The sequence below is a fragment of the Ceratotherium simum genome, chromosome 37, assembly GCF_057802395.1.
Source record: "Ceratotherium simum simum isolate JZ-2026a chromosome 37, ASM5780239v1, whole genome shotgun sequence".
In the NCBI taxonomy this organism is placed as follows: Eukaryota; Metazoa; Chordata; class Mammalia; order Perissodactyla; family Rhinocerotidae; genus Ceratotherium; species Ceratotherium simum.
In genome coordinates this window covers 4,112,126-4,128,783 of record NC_141936.1, presented here as the reverse complement: position 1 = coordinate 4,128,783, position 16,658 = coordinate 4,112,126, and the positions used below count along the sequence as shown (strand labels likewise).

General features: G+C 61.0%; 1 protein-coding gene across 1 annotated transcript; it reads left to right on the top strand.

The window, feature by feature from the left end:
- Positions 1 to 6,107: 6,107 nt before the first annotated feature.
- On the top strand, positions 6,108 to 16,290 carry KLHL30 (kelch like family member 30). The gene is made up of 7 exons (XM_004427731.3): positions 6,108 to 6,943; positions 8,382 to 8,517; positions 10,495 to 10,581; positions 11,196 to 11,351; positions 12,708 to 12,896; positions 13,699 to 13,844; positions 15,337 to 16,290. The coding sequence occupies exons 1-7, from the start codon at positions 6,170 to 6,172 to the stop codon at positions 15,586 to 15,588; spliced, it is 1,740 nt and encodes a 579-aa protein (XP_004427788.1). The 5' UTR covers positions 6,108 to 6,169; the 3' UTR covers positions 15,589 to 16,290.
- The last annotated feature ends 368 nt before the right edge of the window (positions 16,291 to 16,658 follow it).

The window sequence follows — 16,658 nt, the reverse complement described above, 5'->3', positions numbered from 1 at the left end:
TGGGAAAGCTGTTTTTTTTTTTTTTCAAGACGTTGCAGGTGATTCTGATGCTGAGCGGCCTGGAAACCCCCGGCCCACTAGCAGCTCACCTGTGGGAAGCAGGTGTCCCTGCAGTAGGCAGGGCTGGCCCCGGCAAGGCCACAGTCTCAGCTATAAGCCTGTTTGGTGCCTATACCCCTGTCGTCCGTTTGGCAAAAACTCACCGAGGACCCCGGAGCCCCTCCATAGGCTGCAGGCTTGAGTGAGGTGAGCAGACACCAAACGAGGTGCAAACCCCAGGGGCTTTCAGATGAGTTGCAAAAAGACTGGAGAAAGGGACTCCGTCTCTCTGGCCCGTACATGTGTGCAGGACAGATATGGAGAAGAACAGAGTCGGATCAAAGATGGTGAAGGAATGGCACCTTTTCCCTCGTGGCTAGAACAAAGATGGTAACGGTGTACGTGCTTCGCATATCCATGTACAAGTTTAATGCAAAGTTGAGCGCTTTTTCTTAATGACTCTAAAAGTTCATTTGAAAGAAAAAATGAACAAAGCCAGCTGTGGAGGCCAGCCTCCAAGAAAGCACCTGCCTCCTGGTAGTCACGTCCTGTGTAGCCCCTCCTACGTTGCACCACAGAACACGGCAGGAGCCACAGGTAACACGTTGAGTAGGTTATAAAAGGCTCCCATCTTCGCTGCTCTCTTGTCTCTGGGGGAAGCTGGCCGCCATGTTGGGAGCAGCCGTACGGAGAGGCCCACGTGGGGAGGAAGGGGGGGGGCCCTCCCGCCCCAGTCCAGCCTTCAGGTGACTGCAGTCCCGCTGACCCTGTGGCCAGCTAAGGACAGGTGCTGAGGCAGAACCACCTGCTGAAGTGCTCCCAGAGCCATGAAACTGTCTGAGATAATAAATGTTTGTTGTTGTAAGACACTGGATTTTGGGGTAATTTGTTATGCAGCAACGGACAACTAACACGACTGACAAGAAAATGTCAATAGAAGAGTAATGAAGAGGCTTCCATTTCAGATAGGAAGACATCATAATTATAGAGCAATAGTCCACCAAACGAGGTGGTGCTGACCCCAGAATACTGTCCCTCAGATCGACAGCCCAGAATAGAGAAAGAAAGCTGACACTCCACACAGAAAGCATTGCCCTGAGGTCAAGGTGCCACAGCCAGTCCACGGGGAAGAAGGAATTGTCAATAGTAACTCTGAGAGCATTGGTAAACTATTCTGAGGAATAAAAAGTATGACCTTATGCACCCCATGCCCAAAATAAATCCCAGATGGAATAAGAGACACTGTGAGCACGTAAAGCCATAAAACCCCCCAAGAGTTGTGCCGGGACGGCCTCACAGCATGAATGCGCCAGACCAAGCGGAGGGGACCGTTTTACCTCCTGCCATAGAAGGTGCCCTCCTCGCCCAAGCTGGATGGCCCTCTGGGACGTGCATCGAGCTATAAAGATGGTCACAACTTCAACTTGGTGATTTCATTCCCCGATCTATTCCAGGGAAATAATCACAGAAGTGACACCATATTAGTTATCATAGTCCAAAATGGCACACAACCCAAATGTCCATTAATAGAAGTGACTAGGTGTCACTTCCAACTTCTTAAAGTGTGACATATTCCTAATACGATGACATTTTATTTTATTTATTTATTTTTTTTTTTTTAAGATTTTATTTATTTTATTTTTTCCCCCCAAAGCCCCAGTAGATAGTTGTATGTCATAGCTGCACATCCTTCTAGTTGCTGTATGTGGGACTCGGCCTCAGGATGGACGGAGAAGTGGTGCCTCGATGCGCACCCGGGATCCGAACCCGGGCCACCAGCAATGCAGCGCGCGCACTTAACCACCAAGCCACAGGGCCGGCCCACGATGACATTTTAAATCATGTTTTCAAAGACTGATCATATCAGAAATGCTCATGATATTGATAAAACAAGACACGAAAACGTAACTGCAGTCATTCTAATGTTGCGAATAGTAATAGCCTGGCAGGGAAGACACCAGTGTGTTAATGGGGATTGTCTTTTACATGTGGAATTTTCTGCTTTGTATTTTTCTGTGTTTTCCAAATTTTCCACAATGAACGTGTGCTATTTTTATCATCGTAGAAAGAACCAAGCAGCGTATTTTTAAAAACCACACCACTCATTAGCAATCTGATGATGAGGATCCCTTTTGAGTCCCTGGTATCGAGTTTCCCAAACTGATGTGTCATGCGAGGTGCTGGGTCTCCCATCCCCACATCCCTGAAAGGCCTCCATTCTGGGCACGGTGGCCTGTCATCAGAATGCCCTGTCCTCATCTCCTCCAGCCTGAGTCGGAATGCATTAACCCTTCGTGTTCTGCCTGCAAATGGAGCGGGGGTGGGGGGGGCCCGAGGCAAGACCAACGCCTCTGTTCCCCCTCTAGCGCCCTCCCTGGGATGGTCCTGGCCACAGTGAGAGCTGGGGACATCCATGAGGGCCCCCCAACATGAGGCTGATGCCCAAGGCTAGGGGAAAAGTCCTGGGACTGGGGCAGGGGCAGGGCCTTGGTCTGGGCTGGGCTGGGCTAAGCTGGGCTGAGCTGGGATATGGCTGGACTGAACTGGGATATGACTGGGCTGGACTGGACTGGGCTGGGCTGAGATATGACTGGGCTGGGCTGAGCTGGACTGGGCTATGACTGGGCTAAACTAGGCTGGGCTGGGCTGGGGAGGGAAGCATGGAATCAGGAAGCCTGTGGGTGAACAGCGCATGGAAGTGACCTGTGACCTTGTAATCAGCTGGTCAATCATAGCAGTTATTTGAGTGACGATTGGGCCTCCACTAGACCGCACACATGGTGAGAGCAGAGGCTGGTTCCCAGCTCACAACCATCCCCTCAGCAGGGAGCAGGGCCAGCAGCTGGGCTGGCGAGGCAGGTGCCCAAGCTGTCAGGATACCCCGACGCCCTTGAGAAATCACCTAACTCTGCCAGGAGTGAGGGTGTCACCCTGGGGGCCTTCCGGGCCTCTCTGTACCATAAGAGCATCAAGCCAATCCCTCGTGGGCGTCGGGAGGCCTCTGTGGGATTTGGCCCTCCCTGACTCTCCCACGTCCCAGCACATCTAGAAAACAGTTGTGTTAGTAAGGCCCATGTGGATAAAGGAAAGAGGGGCCGACAGGTAGAGGTCCCACCTGGCCACGCCAGGCTGCGTGCCTGCAGGCCCTGGGCTGGGAAGCTTTGCTCTGACCACCGGCATAAGAGATGTCCGGAGACCCCCCTCTCAGCCCCCCGGGCTCAACCCCCTGACTGGGTCAGGGCCTGTGTGTCCTGAGCCCAGCTGAGACCCAGGTGTGAGGGATTCCCCTGTGACCGCGTGAACCCAGGATGCAGGGAAGGCCGCCAGCCGCTGCTGCTGTATTTTTAGATGACCCACCTCTTAGCCGTCCTTGGCTCTCACGACTAATAAAGATATCTGGGGCAGCTCCGAGACCAAGGCCACAATATGACATGGATGGATCCTCAGGATCCCGTGTCCCTGTCACCAGAATGGTGGGTACTCTGGATGCCTCCTCACCTCTCTGGCACCCCTTAACCACCAGAGACTTTCCCACCACCACGGACCCCAGGTTTTGAAAGCCTTTGCTGACCAACCTGCATTTCTTCATAATAGTCACTTTTTCCCGCTTGACAGACGAACGAGAGGCAACATGGGTACCCGTCCATAACCAGGGGGAAGCTGCTACCTGTCAGGCCCTCACAAGTCCACTCCAGAGTCCCCAGCACAGGCTCCACTGGCCCCCTCTTGCAGATAAGGAAACAGAAGTGGGGGAGCTGCACCCCCTTCCCCAGTGAGCCCAGCGCCTCTGGGAGGGGTTAAGCCCAGACTCGCCTTCGCCCTGGAATGCCTCCTGCTGTCCCTAGGGGCCAGTGTGGGCTTTCAGAGCGGACGGGGGGAGCAGTCATCTCTCTCCTTCCCCCACCTGCCCATCCCTCCCTCCCTCCCTCCCGATGCAGACAGAGGCTAAAAATACCCTTTCATCAGCACGTGGTCACCCAGCCCAGCCCAGCCCAGCAGGCCCTCTATGCCCCCTCGCCTGATGGGCAGTCCTGTTCTCTGGCCTGCATGCTCAGCAACGGGGGTCCAGAAGACGACTGAGAGGTAGGGTCCAGGGGGCTCTGGAGTGGGGCAGATGGGAGGTGGAGGTGGGGACTGGGGCAGGGACCAGCAGGGGAGGGTGGGTTATGGTGGGACAGCCCGGCAGGCCTGGAGATCACAGCACTGGGTGGTTTGGAGAGAGACCCCCGCCCTGGTCAAGCCGGGCCCCTGGAGGGGGCGGAGGCTCAGCGGGTTCACTTTCCTTCATGTCCTGGCTGGAGAGGTGGGCAGGGGGAGGCTGGACCACACCCTCCTACTGCAGCCAGGTTCCCAGTGTTCAGTCACCGGCTGGAGCTTGACTAAGACCCTTCTTCTGCTGTCCTGCCCGCTCAGCCCTGCTCACTCCTGGCCTGGGCTGGCATCCGGTGGAGGCTCTGAGACCCTCCAGAAGCCCCTGCCCCATGCTGGGACTGCAAGGCGGTAGATGTCAGCAGACAGGGCTGAGGCCCCCAGGGAAGGTGGCTGGTCGCTCCTGCCTGCTGGCTCCTGTTGCCCTAGCAGCTGGCCAAAAGGAGCACAACAATGATGGGAATGCGAGGCCTGGGGACGGCGGCTGCCCGGCTAATCTCCTGGCCTCCCCTGGGAGGGTAGAGCTGCCTTCACCCCAGCCAGAGGGCCTCCCGGGGAGGGGGGTGAGGCAGGACGGCCGGCGGCCCCCTGACCTCTCCTGTCTGGGCATGAGCCCAGGCAGGTCCTTGGGCCCTGAGGGGGGCTCCCTGGGCACTTCCCTGCTCTGCAGGATGGAGACGGGCACCCGTGAGGAAGGGGGCCTCAAGCTCCCCGCACCGGCCCCGTAACTCAGGAAGGCCCTCCCACCCTTAGGCGTCTATAGTTTGCCGGTTCTCCTTACGGCGCCTTGTCACTTCGATTGCGCTAATTTCACCAAGCATCTTGTCCCCATGGATGCACTGGTCCTTGTCCTTCCCTTTGATGACTCTGGAGGGTGCCCCCTAGTGGACGGGCTGTTTCTCGACTGTGCAGCTTTCTGCTGCTGTGGGTCACTCGGGGCAAAGGCCTCCATGCAGAGCATTTCTTTCTTGGGGTAATATATCAGAAGCACATAAATAAATGTGCACATAATTAAACAAGCCCAGAAGAGGATCTGCTGAATCAGATGATGTGAACGCTGGGATGCAAAATCACCCTCCAGAGTATCCTTCGGTTGTTTCTTTACCAACCTACACCCAGCAACATGAAACTTGGGAGTTCAGGGCACAGCCCCCGAGCCTGGCTCCCCCACTTCCTAGCTGTGTGATCTTGGACAAGTGACTTGAGCCTTTTGTGCCTTGGTTTCCCCCCATGTAAAAGGAACCCTAATGGCACCTACCTCTCAGGGCTGTCGTGAGGGCTAAGTGACGAACGCATGTGCCAAGCTCAGGATGTGGGGAGCACTCTGTTGGCGTCTCCACGCAGCCCCTTCCCCACCAGCCTCTCAATCTGCAGATGAGGAGACTGGGACCAGAGAGGGGCGTGGCTCACCCAAGGTCACCCAGCAAGGTCTCAGCAGGCCCAGGCTCATGTAACGGTGGACAGTGAGGATTGGTAGGGCAGCAAAGCTTTCAAAGGCCCTCCCCAGCAGTGTTGGATCCGGGAGCAGAGGAAGCCTCTCGAGAGTTGGGGGCAACAGTGAGCCCCATGCTCCAGGGTGTCTGTGCTGCGTAGCCCAGAGTTGGGGGGGCCCAGGGTTTGGGTTCTCTTGCTGGCCCCGTCTTGCCCTGATGGCCTGGCCATGGGTAGCTCTCCTGCCCTCTGAGCCTCAGCTTCCCCACTGTGCAACGGGGAGAGTGCTGTGCCGTCCTCACGGGCTGTGGGGCTGCGTCAGGGGGGATGCACGTCCCATGTCCCTGATGCTCAGCCAATGCTTGTTGAGGGGCGGATAGGACTGACAGACAACGTCAGACAGACGGGTGACTCAAGCGAGTGAGTAGTGTCGGGGTAGTGTCCCCTTACCCCTGGCTGACCCTGCTCTCCTCTGTCCCTAGGATCTCCAGGCCCTTCTTCCCTGTGAGTGGGTGGGCCACAGGGGGCCCCCGAGGTGGCACCGGCAGCCATGGTGCGGAATGTGGACGACCTGGACTTCCACCTGCCCTCGCACGCCCAGGACATGCTGGACGGCCTGCAGCGGCTGCGCTCTCAGCCCAAGCTGGCTGACGTCACACTGCTGGTGGGTGACCAGGAGCTGCCCTGCCACCGCGGACTCCTGGCGCTGAGCAGCCCCTACTTCCATGCCATGTTTGCAGGCGACTTTGCTGAGAGCTTCTCCGCGCGCGTGGAGCTGCGGGACGTGGAGCCCGCCATGGTGGGGCAGCTGGTGGACTTCGTGTACACGGGCCGGCTGACCGTCACCCAGGGCAACGTGGAGGCCCTGACCCGCGCGGCCGCACGCCTCCACTTCCCGGCCGTGCAGAAGGTCTGCGGCCGCTACCTGCAGCAGCAGCTGGACGCCACCAACTGCCTTGGCATCTGTGAGTTTGGGGAGCAGCAGGGACTGCTCGGCGTGGCTGCCAAGGCCTGGGCCTTCCTGCGAGAGAACTTTGAGGCCGTGGCACGTGAGGACGAGTTCCTGCAGCTGTCCCAAGACCGGCTGGCCACCTGTCTGGCAAGCGACCTGCTGCAGGTGCAGCCAGAGCAAAGCCGGCTGGAAGCCCTGCTGCGCTGGGTGCGCCATGACCCACAGGCCCGGGCTGCCCACCTGCCGGAGCTGCTCAGCCTGGTGCACCTGGATGCCGTGCCCAGGCCCTGCGTGCAGCAGCTGCTGGCCACAGAGCCGCTGATCCGGGAGTCGGAGGCGTGTCAGGCAGCCTTGTCCCGGGGCCATGAGGGGGTGAGTGAGGGGAGGAGCAGGGAGAGGAGCACTGGAGACCCCAGCTGCATGGGGATGGAGAGTACGGAGTGGGCATCCCCGAGGTGTCCCCAACCTTCCAACTCTACCTGCCTTGGGCCGGTTATCTGTGAGGGCATCACCGTTCATCCCCAAGTACAGACTGTGCCCTTGTGTGTGCCACACCCTGGATGTCAGGGGAAGGGGAACCCAGAGGGATCATTCTCAACCCCCGTCTTAGAGGAGCCCACAGCTCAGTGGGGACAAACCTGGAAACAGACCTAAGGCAGCATGAGAAAGGGCAGCGCTGGGCTGGGGGCATCCTCGGAGGAAGGGGTAGTCAGGGAGAGCTCTCCAGAGGAGGCAGCATCTGAGCTGGGCCTTAGAGGAAGGAATAGGAGCTGGGCAGGAGGGAAAACAATCCAGGAAGATGGCACCACTTGTGTACAGGCAAAGAGCACGGACAGCATGGCAGCCGGCCACCACCTGACCCTTAGGAAGCTGATCAAGAGTTTATGGGGTGCAATTCCTATCTGTGCTGGCAGTGGGCCTGGCGGGCGGGGCAGGTCCTGATGAGGTGACAAGGAGCGGATGAGTCTGTCCACTGCTGGGCTGCCGGCTCGGGGCCTTGCTCTGGAGGCTCCTCAGGCGCCATGTCTGGGGACAAAGATGTGGCTCAGGCCCTGGGAGCTGTGTGTGGTGGCAGAATACTAACCCCTGCACCGCCAGGCACCACCGGGCTCTGCAGGCACAACGGGCCGGCCTTGTGCTGGAGCCACAGGAGGCCCTGCCCTACTAGGCGCTCCTTGGGAATTGCTGGAGGTGGGAGGTCCAGGCCTTCAGTAGGATGGGGTCAGAGAGGCGGTGGGACCCGGGGGCCTAGGAGCTCTGGGCGGTGGCTAGTTACCAACCAGGGTGGAACCATTCCAGCATTGGCTGCCGGGCCAGGGCCATCCTAGTGCGACCTGCTACGTGCTGCCCCGGGGAGCTGGGCTCCCGGTAGTGGGGGAGGGGGAGGCTTATGTGGGGTACTGGGGACAGGGTCTGGGGGTCGGTTCCAAAAGTGGGTGCAGGAACACCTCCAAAAGCCATGTGGTGATGGCTGGGAGGGGAGCAGCGCTCACACTTGGGGCACACATGGACCTGCTGTCCCCACCTCCCCCAGTTCTGAGTACTTGCTGCCATCCCTGGCCCCATGTGAGCGTGTGTGTCACGCTCACATGGGCACATGCACAAACACATGGGCACATGCACGCTGAAGCTCGCCCCACTCCATGCATGTGCACCGACACAGGGGCACACCGGTGGACCCACGGCCACCCCCACGCATCCATGCCACCCCCTGCCCCAGAAAACGCCACCGAGGCTGCCAGCGCCTGGGGCCATTGTACGGGGGAGACAGCAGCCCTGCCCCTCTGACTGCAGCCCTCTGGGCCCACAGGCGCTGCTGGCCCTCCCGCAGACGCTGGAGGAGGTTCTGGTGGTGGTGGGTGGGCGGGCGCTGGAGGAGGACGAGGAGGGCGCCGAGGAGCCCGCCCCACACCCCGGGAACTTCGCCTTCTACGACACCAAGGCCAGTGAGTACGCCCTCCTGGTGCCCAGGGCTTGGGCCTGCAGACCCTGCATCAACGTGAACAGCCTGTGTCCTCCTAGCGGGTGGAGCGAGCGAGGGGCAGAGTCCACCGTCCTGGGTGTGCCCGGGCCTCACGGGGGGCTGCAGGGGAGCCTGGGGGCCACGGCAGAGGGAGGCGAGTCTGATGGGGGCCACTGTGGCCCTCCTGCATCCAGCCACAGCCCCCAACTTTGGTCTTTTAGGCCCTGTGGCCCCGGATACAGGGCTCTGCTGCCCAGACTGCACTGTGTGGGAGGTGGCCGCTGGCCTGAGTGGGGTAGGCAGCCTGGCTGGTGGCTTCCTCTTGGTGCCCCCTCCCCTGTGCGCCCAATGGAACCATGGCCCCAGGAGGAAAACCGGGGGCTGGGCATGCAGGCAGGGGTTGAGAGCTCTCGGTCAGCCCGAATGGGGTTCTAATTCCAGCCTTTGAGCAGGTGACTTCACCTCCCCCAGCCTCAGTTTCTTCCTCTGTGAAATGGGCTCCTCACACAGCTGTAATGAGGAGCCAACGGGCATGGGGACCAGGCCTGTCATTTGGATGTGGCCTCTCCTGCGGGGGCGGGGCATCCCTTCCCTCCTGGGAAAGGAGGAAGAGTGAGTGGGCAGCAGGGGCTGTGGAAGGGCCACGCTGGCCCCGGGCAGCTCTTCGGAAAACACTGATGGGGGCTGGCTGATGTCCGAGGGCCACTGGGCAGGTCGCCGCCATCCCCATGGCGTCAGACGCTGGCGGGCTCCGGGAAGTTGGAGGCCGGCTGCCCAGGTCAGGGGCTGATGAGAGGGGATTTGGGGGCTGACGTCAGGAGATGACTCTGCTGGCTCCGCCTGGGAGCAGCTGTCCCTTGGAACCTGAGGGGAGGGCGGGGAGACACTGGCAGGCAAAGGCCTGGTGCCCACTGGGAAATCCCCACCATGGAGTGACACAGACATGAGTCAGGGGGACATGCAGTCCCTGCCCAGCAGGCAGGCCCCCAGCAAGGCCCGGAGTGCCGCGTGTCCTGAAAACTGTTGTAAATAGTAAACAGAGTCTCCCCAGGGGACGTCCCGCAGGCCTGGGTCTCTCTCACAGCCTTCCACAAACACCCAAAATGTGTCCATTTATAGGACTTACATTCCCACGTTTATTGTCTCATTTTGATTTTTTAAAAGCATTTTCTCATCTTGTGCCTCAGTTTACCTCATGTAGCTCCAGAAAGGCAGGTTCAATGTGGGCACCTTACTCTGTCCCTCACAGTAGGGACAATAGTCCTAACAGCCACCACCAGCTAAGCAGTCACCCTGTGACAGACAGGCGTCGTCACATGCAGCCCCTACATCTCCCTGAGAGGTGGGAATTACCCCCATTCTACAGACGAGGAAACCGAGGCTAGGCTTTGTCCAAGGCCACACGGCTGGTGTGCAAGAGCTGGGATTTGGATCCACTCTGCCTGCTGCAAGGCCTGAGTCTGATCCCCTACAGGCACCTGGCTACACATGAGCACAGAAGGTGCTCAGGATGAATGAATGAATGAGGAATGAACGAATGAATCATGCTTGTGTTATAACTCACTAGTGACCAGAGATTAGGCCCCTTAATCCGTTACCCCATCTGACTGAGGTGGGACCCAACTGAAAGGTCCATTTGGGGTCAGTGGGGTCAGCTGCAGGGTCAGGGTGAGACCCAGCCTCTGGAGTCTTGGCTGCCTCTCTGCACACCCTGGGTGTGGTCCCGGGTCCACTCTGGGTGCCAGGCTCCGAGGGGTGGCATGAGGAGACGGGGGCCTTGGACCCTGCCCCAGCAGGTGTCACCCCTCACCACGGTGGCCAGCTGAGTCCTGCCCCTTGCCCTTCCATCAGTGAGGGGACATCTCTGCAGCCACTGAGTGGAGGGGCGCTGAGGGGCAAGGGGAGGCCCCAGCAGCAAGCCCAGCCCCTCTGACCCCTTGCCTCTCTCTCTTCCTACCAGAGAGGTGGATGGCACTCCCGGACTTCCCTGACTACCACAAGTGGGGCTTCTCCCTGGCAGCGCTGAACAATGCCGTCTACGTCACAGGTGGGCACCCGGGGGTCCCTGCAGAGCTGGCTCAGAGGGAGCCAAGCTCCCAGCAGCCTCATCCGAGTAGCCGATCTGAACTCTGAACGTGACTCCAGGGAGAACCAGCTCTCCCCCTTCACTCAATGGGACGCCTGACAGTTTAGTCAAGACTCTTCCAGAACTTTTCATGATGTGAAAACCAGAAAATTTAAAGTCCGTGGGTCCGCACATGGGTGCAGGGAATCGTTCCATATTCTCTCTGATGTGGACCCCCTGGGTGGCCTTGCTGTGCTCCTACAGCCAGGGCCTCCCCAGAAGGAACTGCGTGATGTTGGGGGGGGGGTCACTCTGCTCTCTTATATCTTAGAAGTTGGGATCCTTGTAAGATTTTCTTGGGGAAAAAGCTTCCACTGATGGAGGTTTGAAACCGCTAATCTTGTCCCCCTGGTGTATGGGGCATGGAGGGACCTGTCCAATTCATATGTGCCACCACCGTCCCACCCCGGCCCGGTGTCTGGCAGCACAGAGGACTGGCAGGGGGAGAAGGGGGCAGGACCTTTGGTACCCAGCCCCCACTGGCCCAGAGACCCCAGGCTGGTGGGCACCCAAGTGGAAAGAACCTCTCCCGTCAGGTGGCTCTCGGGGCACCAAGACGGACACCTGGTCAACCACCCAGGCCTGGTGCTTCCCTCTGAGGGAGGCAGCCTGGAAGCCCGTGGCGCCCATGCGGAAGGCCCGCACCAACCATGCCAGTGCGGCGCTCAACGGCGAGATCTACGCCATTGGCGGTAAGGCCCCCCTCTCCACACTCCCTGGGCACCTCCTGCTCGTCGGAGCCCCCTCCCCTCCTCTTCACGGCCTGGGAGCCTCTCAATCCTGCAGTAACAGCTCCCACCCCCATGCCCTCACTGGGGACCAGAGACCCCCCATGCTGGCCTCAGGGACAACAGAGGCACTGCTCCCCAGTCCTGCCCTGAGGAGCTCACTGTCTGGGTAAACAAGCCTTACACCAGGGCTCCCAGCCAGGCTGTGCTGTCACCTGGACATCCTGGGCTGAGGCTCAGGCACCAGCCTAGGCAGCCAGCTCCAGGGTGATTCTGATGCGCTCGGGGATCCAGAAAACAGGGCCATGAGTCAGTCCCCAGAAGGGGACCCGTGAGGAGCTGGGGCCTCGAGCTGCCAGCGGGGATGACCACTCCCATCCCAGAGCCTTGGGCTCAGCCCTCAGCTCGGGGTCACCTCCTCAGTGAAATCCCTGGGGTGAGGTGACCCACAATGGGTCCCTCTGCTGTCACCCTTGTCCCCACCATGCCCCCAGCCTCAGCACAGGGCCCACCTTATCTCCCTTACAGCCCAGAGCTTACAGCAAGGAGTGGCCCCAGAGACGCACAGTTAGATGAATATTGAAAAACAAAATGCGTGTGGCAGAGCAAGAGTTTCCCAACACCTCCGTAGGTGACAAACTGGCCCTGAGACCACTCTTAAGTGCCCCCACCTGTCCCAGGTAACCCCTTTTCTCTCAGTGGCTGCCGTGTCGCCCCCCCAGAGCAGAGAGCACACATAGGTCCTGAGCCCAAGGCAACTCGGGGTCCCCAGCCTCTCAGAGGTGGAGAGTGTCCCCAGTGAGAGCAGGCGTGCCCTCCCACCCGCAGGCAGGTCTGCATGGTTGTCACATTCAGACTCTTGGGAGCTGGAGTGGGGAGCTGCCTACAGCTCCGGGGTCTTACCTCTTATAGCTCCCCAGGACTGACCTCCTCCACTCCAGGGAAGGACGCCCACCATGTGAGAGGCCTGGGAGTGGCAGCTTCCAGGGGCTCCCACCAGCACCCTTCCAACCCGCTCTGGGCTCTGAAGGGTTGGCAGTGGCTGGGCTTTGCTGTGAGGCCCCCATCTCGCACCCTGGAGTCGAATATTCCTGAGTGCCCACTTCTTGGCAGTGTGGCCCTCAGCTCTCGGGCCTCAGCTTCCCTCTCTGTGAAATGGGGGTAACACCCACCTCGCGTGGCCGGGCCCTCCTTCACTTCCCTTCCCCTCCTGGGGCACCCAGGGTCGTCCCTGCGGCCTCTACAGAGCCCCGGACCCTACGTGTCCAGGAACCTTCCTTGTCCCCAGCCCCCTGCAGCCCTGACCCCCCTCCCCCGCAGGCACCACTCTGGACGTGGTGGAGGTGGAGAGCTACGACCCCTACACAGACACCTGGACGCCCGTCAGCCCGGCCCTCAAGTACGTCAGCAACTTCTCCGCAGCCGGCTGCCAGGGCCGGCTCTACCTGGTGGGCTCCAGCGCCTGCAAGTACAACGCGCTGGCCCTGCAGTGCTACAGCCCCGTCACAGGTGCACGCAAGCGGGCCGGGCAGGGGGCTGGGGGCTGGGAGCAGGCAGCCAGGGGCCTCTTACAAGGGCTGCAGTCCCGTCAAAGGTGGATGGGACAGTGGAGACAGGCAGGGGCAGGGAACCAAGGGGGTCATCGGCACAGGGCCACAGTCCCATTGCAGCCTAGAGGTATGGGGGCCTGGGGGCTGGAGGCAGAGTGCCCGGGGCAGGGGACGCGGAAGCCCAGCCCCAGGTCCTGAAAGCTGTCTGGCTGGGGTGTCCGCCTGGAACTGGCCTCATGGACCGGGAGCCGTGACCCAGACCCTCAAGGCTGGGGGTGTGCCAGCTGGGGCTCTGGACTCCATGCCAGTGTTTGGCACCAGCTGGGCTCTTTCTGGCTCGGTGGCCCTCCTGCCCCATCTCTCACCCTCTGTCCCATTCTCTGCATGGTGGAGACGACAACAGGACCCATTTTGCAGGGTGGGTGTGAGGATTCCTCAGGAGATGGACTGGACCTGGAGTTAGGATGAGTGGAAAGGAGGTAGAAGCCCAGGGGTGCCCAGTTAGGGTGAGTGGGGTGGGGTGGCGGCCAGGCCAGGGCTCTGAGCGCTCTAACGTCCCTGCTGATGACCTGGGGACAAGGATCCGAGGGAGCCCTGCCCACACCAGCCTCCCCACCCCAGGGAGAGTGAGGCTAGTGAGGTGCAGGCAGTGGGCACGGCCTGTGGAGCCCCCACCCCACCCCAACCCCGCAAGGGGCTCACTCCTGAGGCTCAGAGAAGGGCCACCCTGGTGACAGTGGGCCTGTGCCATGTCCCCGCAGACACATGGAGCGTCATCGCCTCCCCCTTCCTCCCCAAGTACCTGTCATCGCCGCGCTGTGCCGCCCTGCAGGGGGCGCTCTACCTGGTCGGCGACAACACCAAGAAGGTCTACGTGTATGACCCAGGGGCCAACCTGTGGCAGAAGGTGGGCCTCAGCCTCATTCCCAGTGCAACCCCTACCCTAGGGCAGAGAGCAGTCTTGGGACAGGGGACGTGGGGGTGTTGCCACAGGCGGTGGGCAGTGAAGGGAGACACGAGGGCCCAGAGTCCCCTTGAGGATGAGAGCCAAGGACTGTGGGCTGCTGGTCACTGTAGTGCTCTGTCCCCAGCACAGGGCCCCTGTCCTCCTTCTCAGGGAGCAAAACCAGGCTCACTGGGACTGCTTCAGGGACAGCTGGACTAAGAGAAAGCCCATCCTTCCTGGTGCTGGCCAGGGCCAAGAGGGAGTGAGTCTCCAGTCCCCAGAGGTGGTCAAGCTGGAGAGGGCACTCCTGCGCTGTGGGTGAGGAGGGAGCAGCGGCTCCTGGACGCCCCATTCCCCCAGGGCCAGGCCTGCTACCCGCCTCCTCCTCCATCAGGACCAGGGGACAAGGTAGGAGGTGGGCATCTTGAGACCCATCCTCGGGGGCACCGGAGCCCTGACCTTTCTCCATGTTTCTTCCGGAGAAGGAGGGACAGTGCCCAGAACCCATGGTGGCCTCAGCACTAGCTGGATGCCCTGGGCCTGCCCCGCCTGCCTTGAGTTTCTCAGTCCCTGGATGCCCCAGGGGGTGGCACTGCTTCCAGAACCACCCCAGGTAGGCCATGCCGGGTGGCTGGGCGACGGCAGGGCCTCTGCGATCCTGCTGACCGCAGCTGTCCCCTGGCGTCAGCTCTCAGCTGACTGGAGGCCCCCATTACAGTGGCAGAACAGGTGCAGGGCGGGCCCTGCCAGGCTGGCGCTCTTCCTGGGCCCTGTCAGCTGGGCCTCGGCCAGCCTCTCCTGGCCTGTGCCACAGTTCTGGGCTGGGGTCCCAGCTGTGTGAGGCTCCACTTTGTCCTCTCCCAGCCTGGGCCCTTCCAGAAGTGCCTACATCTCTCTCTGGCCTCTGGAAAGCTGCTGGCCCTCACCCCACAGTCCCTATCCAGGGCACTCCTGAGGCCCTGGACCGAGGCTAGGGGTGCAGGGGCAGAACGAGGGGGCCCATGGGGTGAGCAGCCCCTCACGTGTGCGTCTCTCAGGGCTGAGGCCACATCTGTCCCCACCAAGAGAGCAGCTGGGAGTCAGAAGCCCAGCCCAGACCTCACCCCGGGAGGCAACTCCAACCTCAGGCTTCCACATCCCCCCACCCTCTCTGACTCCCCAACTTCAGATATGAGCAAATTTGGGCCTAAGAGAGCGAGAGGAGCTGGAGACATCACCGTGGGAGATGCAGGTTGGAGGGGAGCAGTGGGGTCTCCCCACTAAAGGGAGAGTCCTTGAGGCGGAGCGGGGAGTTACAGGTCCCCAGGTAGCAGGGGTGCTGGTGCCCTGGATGGGATGTTGGGCAGATGCTGGTGGTCCTCTCTGCATGTCCCCAGCTCTGCCTCACCCCGAGGGCACCCCTAGCCACCACTCTCCAGCCGCCCACTGGACACTGACCGCCGACCGTCCACAGGTACAGTCCCTGCACAGCCTGCATGAGAACGGCGCCCTGGTGCCGCTGGGCGACGCGCTCTACGTGACGGGCGGCCGCTGGCAGGGCATGGACGGCGACTACCACGTGGAGATGGAGGCCTATGACCGCGGGCACGACGCCTGGGTCCGCCACGGCGCCCTGCCCCGCCTCTGGCTCTACCACGGGGCCTCTACCATCTTCCTGGACGTCTCCAAGTGGACGCAGCCCTTCAGCCCCGCCCAGGAGCACTGAGCCGCTCCTCGTCACACCTGGGGGGCCCAGCGGCGCCCCCACCTCTGTGGGATGGCCCCCCTCTTATTTTTACTCGTTTGTTCACTAAGAGCCACTGTCCCCTCCAGGGCTCGGGCTGGGCTCGGGCCACCAGGGATGTCAGAGGACACAGCCTTGGTCTCCGCAGCCAGCACTAACCAAACTCTCTAGAGTCTAAGATGACTAGCGGCAAGGGCTGGGCCTCTGGATGCCTGTATAGAGGGGAGAGGCAGCTCTCCCACCCATGGGCGTGTTTGAGACCTCAGGGGAAGGAGCTGAGGGGTCCGGGGAAGCATTGTGAGAACTCTCTTGGCTCTCTGAATGTGGCTGTTCCTGGCTGTGTCTCTCACCGGTGGCTTTCGGAGGAGTTGCACAAATGGGGGGTGACATGGAGTAGCCCAGGAAGCTGAAGCTGTTGGGGAGGGTGGACACAGAGCAAAGGGTCCTGGGGCGGGGTCAGCACCAGGCCTTCATGGGCCTGCTTCTGCCTGGCCTACAGTCGGCAGCCGCCCCTCTCTGGGCCTCAGGCACATGGGGCTGGCTCAGGTGGGCTCTCGGCTCTCCCTGCCCCCAGCCTTGCATGCTGCCACCTTGTTTCCAAAGGCTGCTCCTCGGGACAAAGGAGGCCCAGCTGTTTCTGTATCACGCCGCCCAGGAGGGCAGCACAGAGGGTGGCACTGGAAGGAAGGAGGTGGGGCGTGGGGGCCAGGAGAGAGGGGTAGGGGGAGAGGGGGTCCGCAGAGGCTTCCCAGGGAGGTAAGCAGGAAGGGGTGCTCCCTGGGCGGGATTTCCCCTGTTTATTGGGGTGGTTCGCTTCACAACAAAGGGTGGCTCGCTTCACAACAAAGGCTCTTCGATAGAACAAAGGTCCCCAGCGGGAGGCCCCGAGGGGGCGGGGTCCTGCAGGGATTTCCGGGGATGCCTCTTGGGTGCGTTGGTGGCTTACTCCCACTCAGGTCACCTCCTGAGCGAGGGTGGCACCCAAAGGGCTCCTCCTGCCCGCACGTGGTGTGACTCAGGGTGGCTCAGGCGGGTCCCAGAGCCCCCAGGTC

Bases quoted from the DNA above. Each gene is read 5' to 3' on its own strand.
- KLHL30 (XM_004427731.3), top strand. From the start codon at position 6,170: ATGGTGCGGAATGTGGACGACCTGGACTTCCACCTGCCCTCGCACGCC. The intron at 10,582-11,195 runs GTGGGCACCCGG...CTCTCCCGTCAG, and splicing joins CAATGCCGTCTACGTCACAG to GTGGCTCTCGGGGCACCAAG. The intron at 13,845-15,336 runs GTGGGCCTCAGC...GACCGTCCACAG, and splicing joins GGGCCAACCTGTGGCAGAAG to GTACAGTCCCTGCACAGCCT.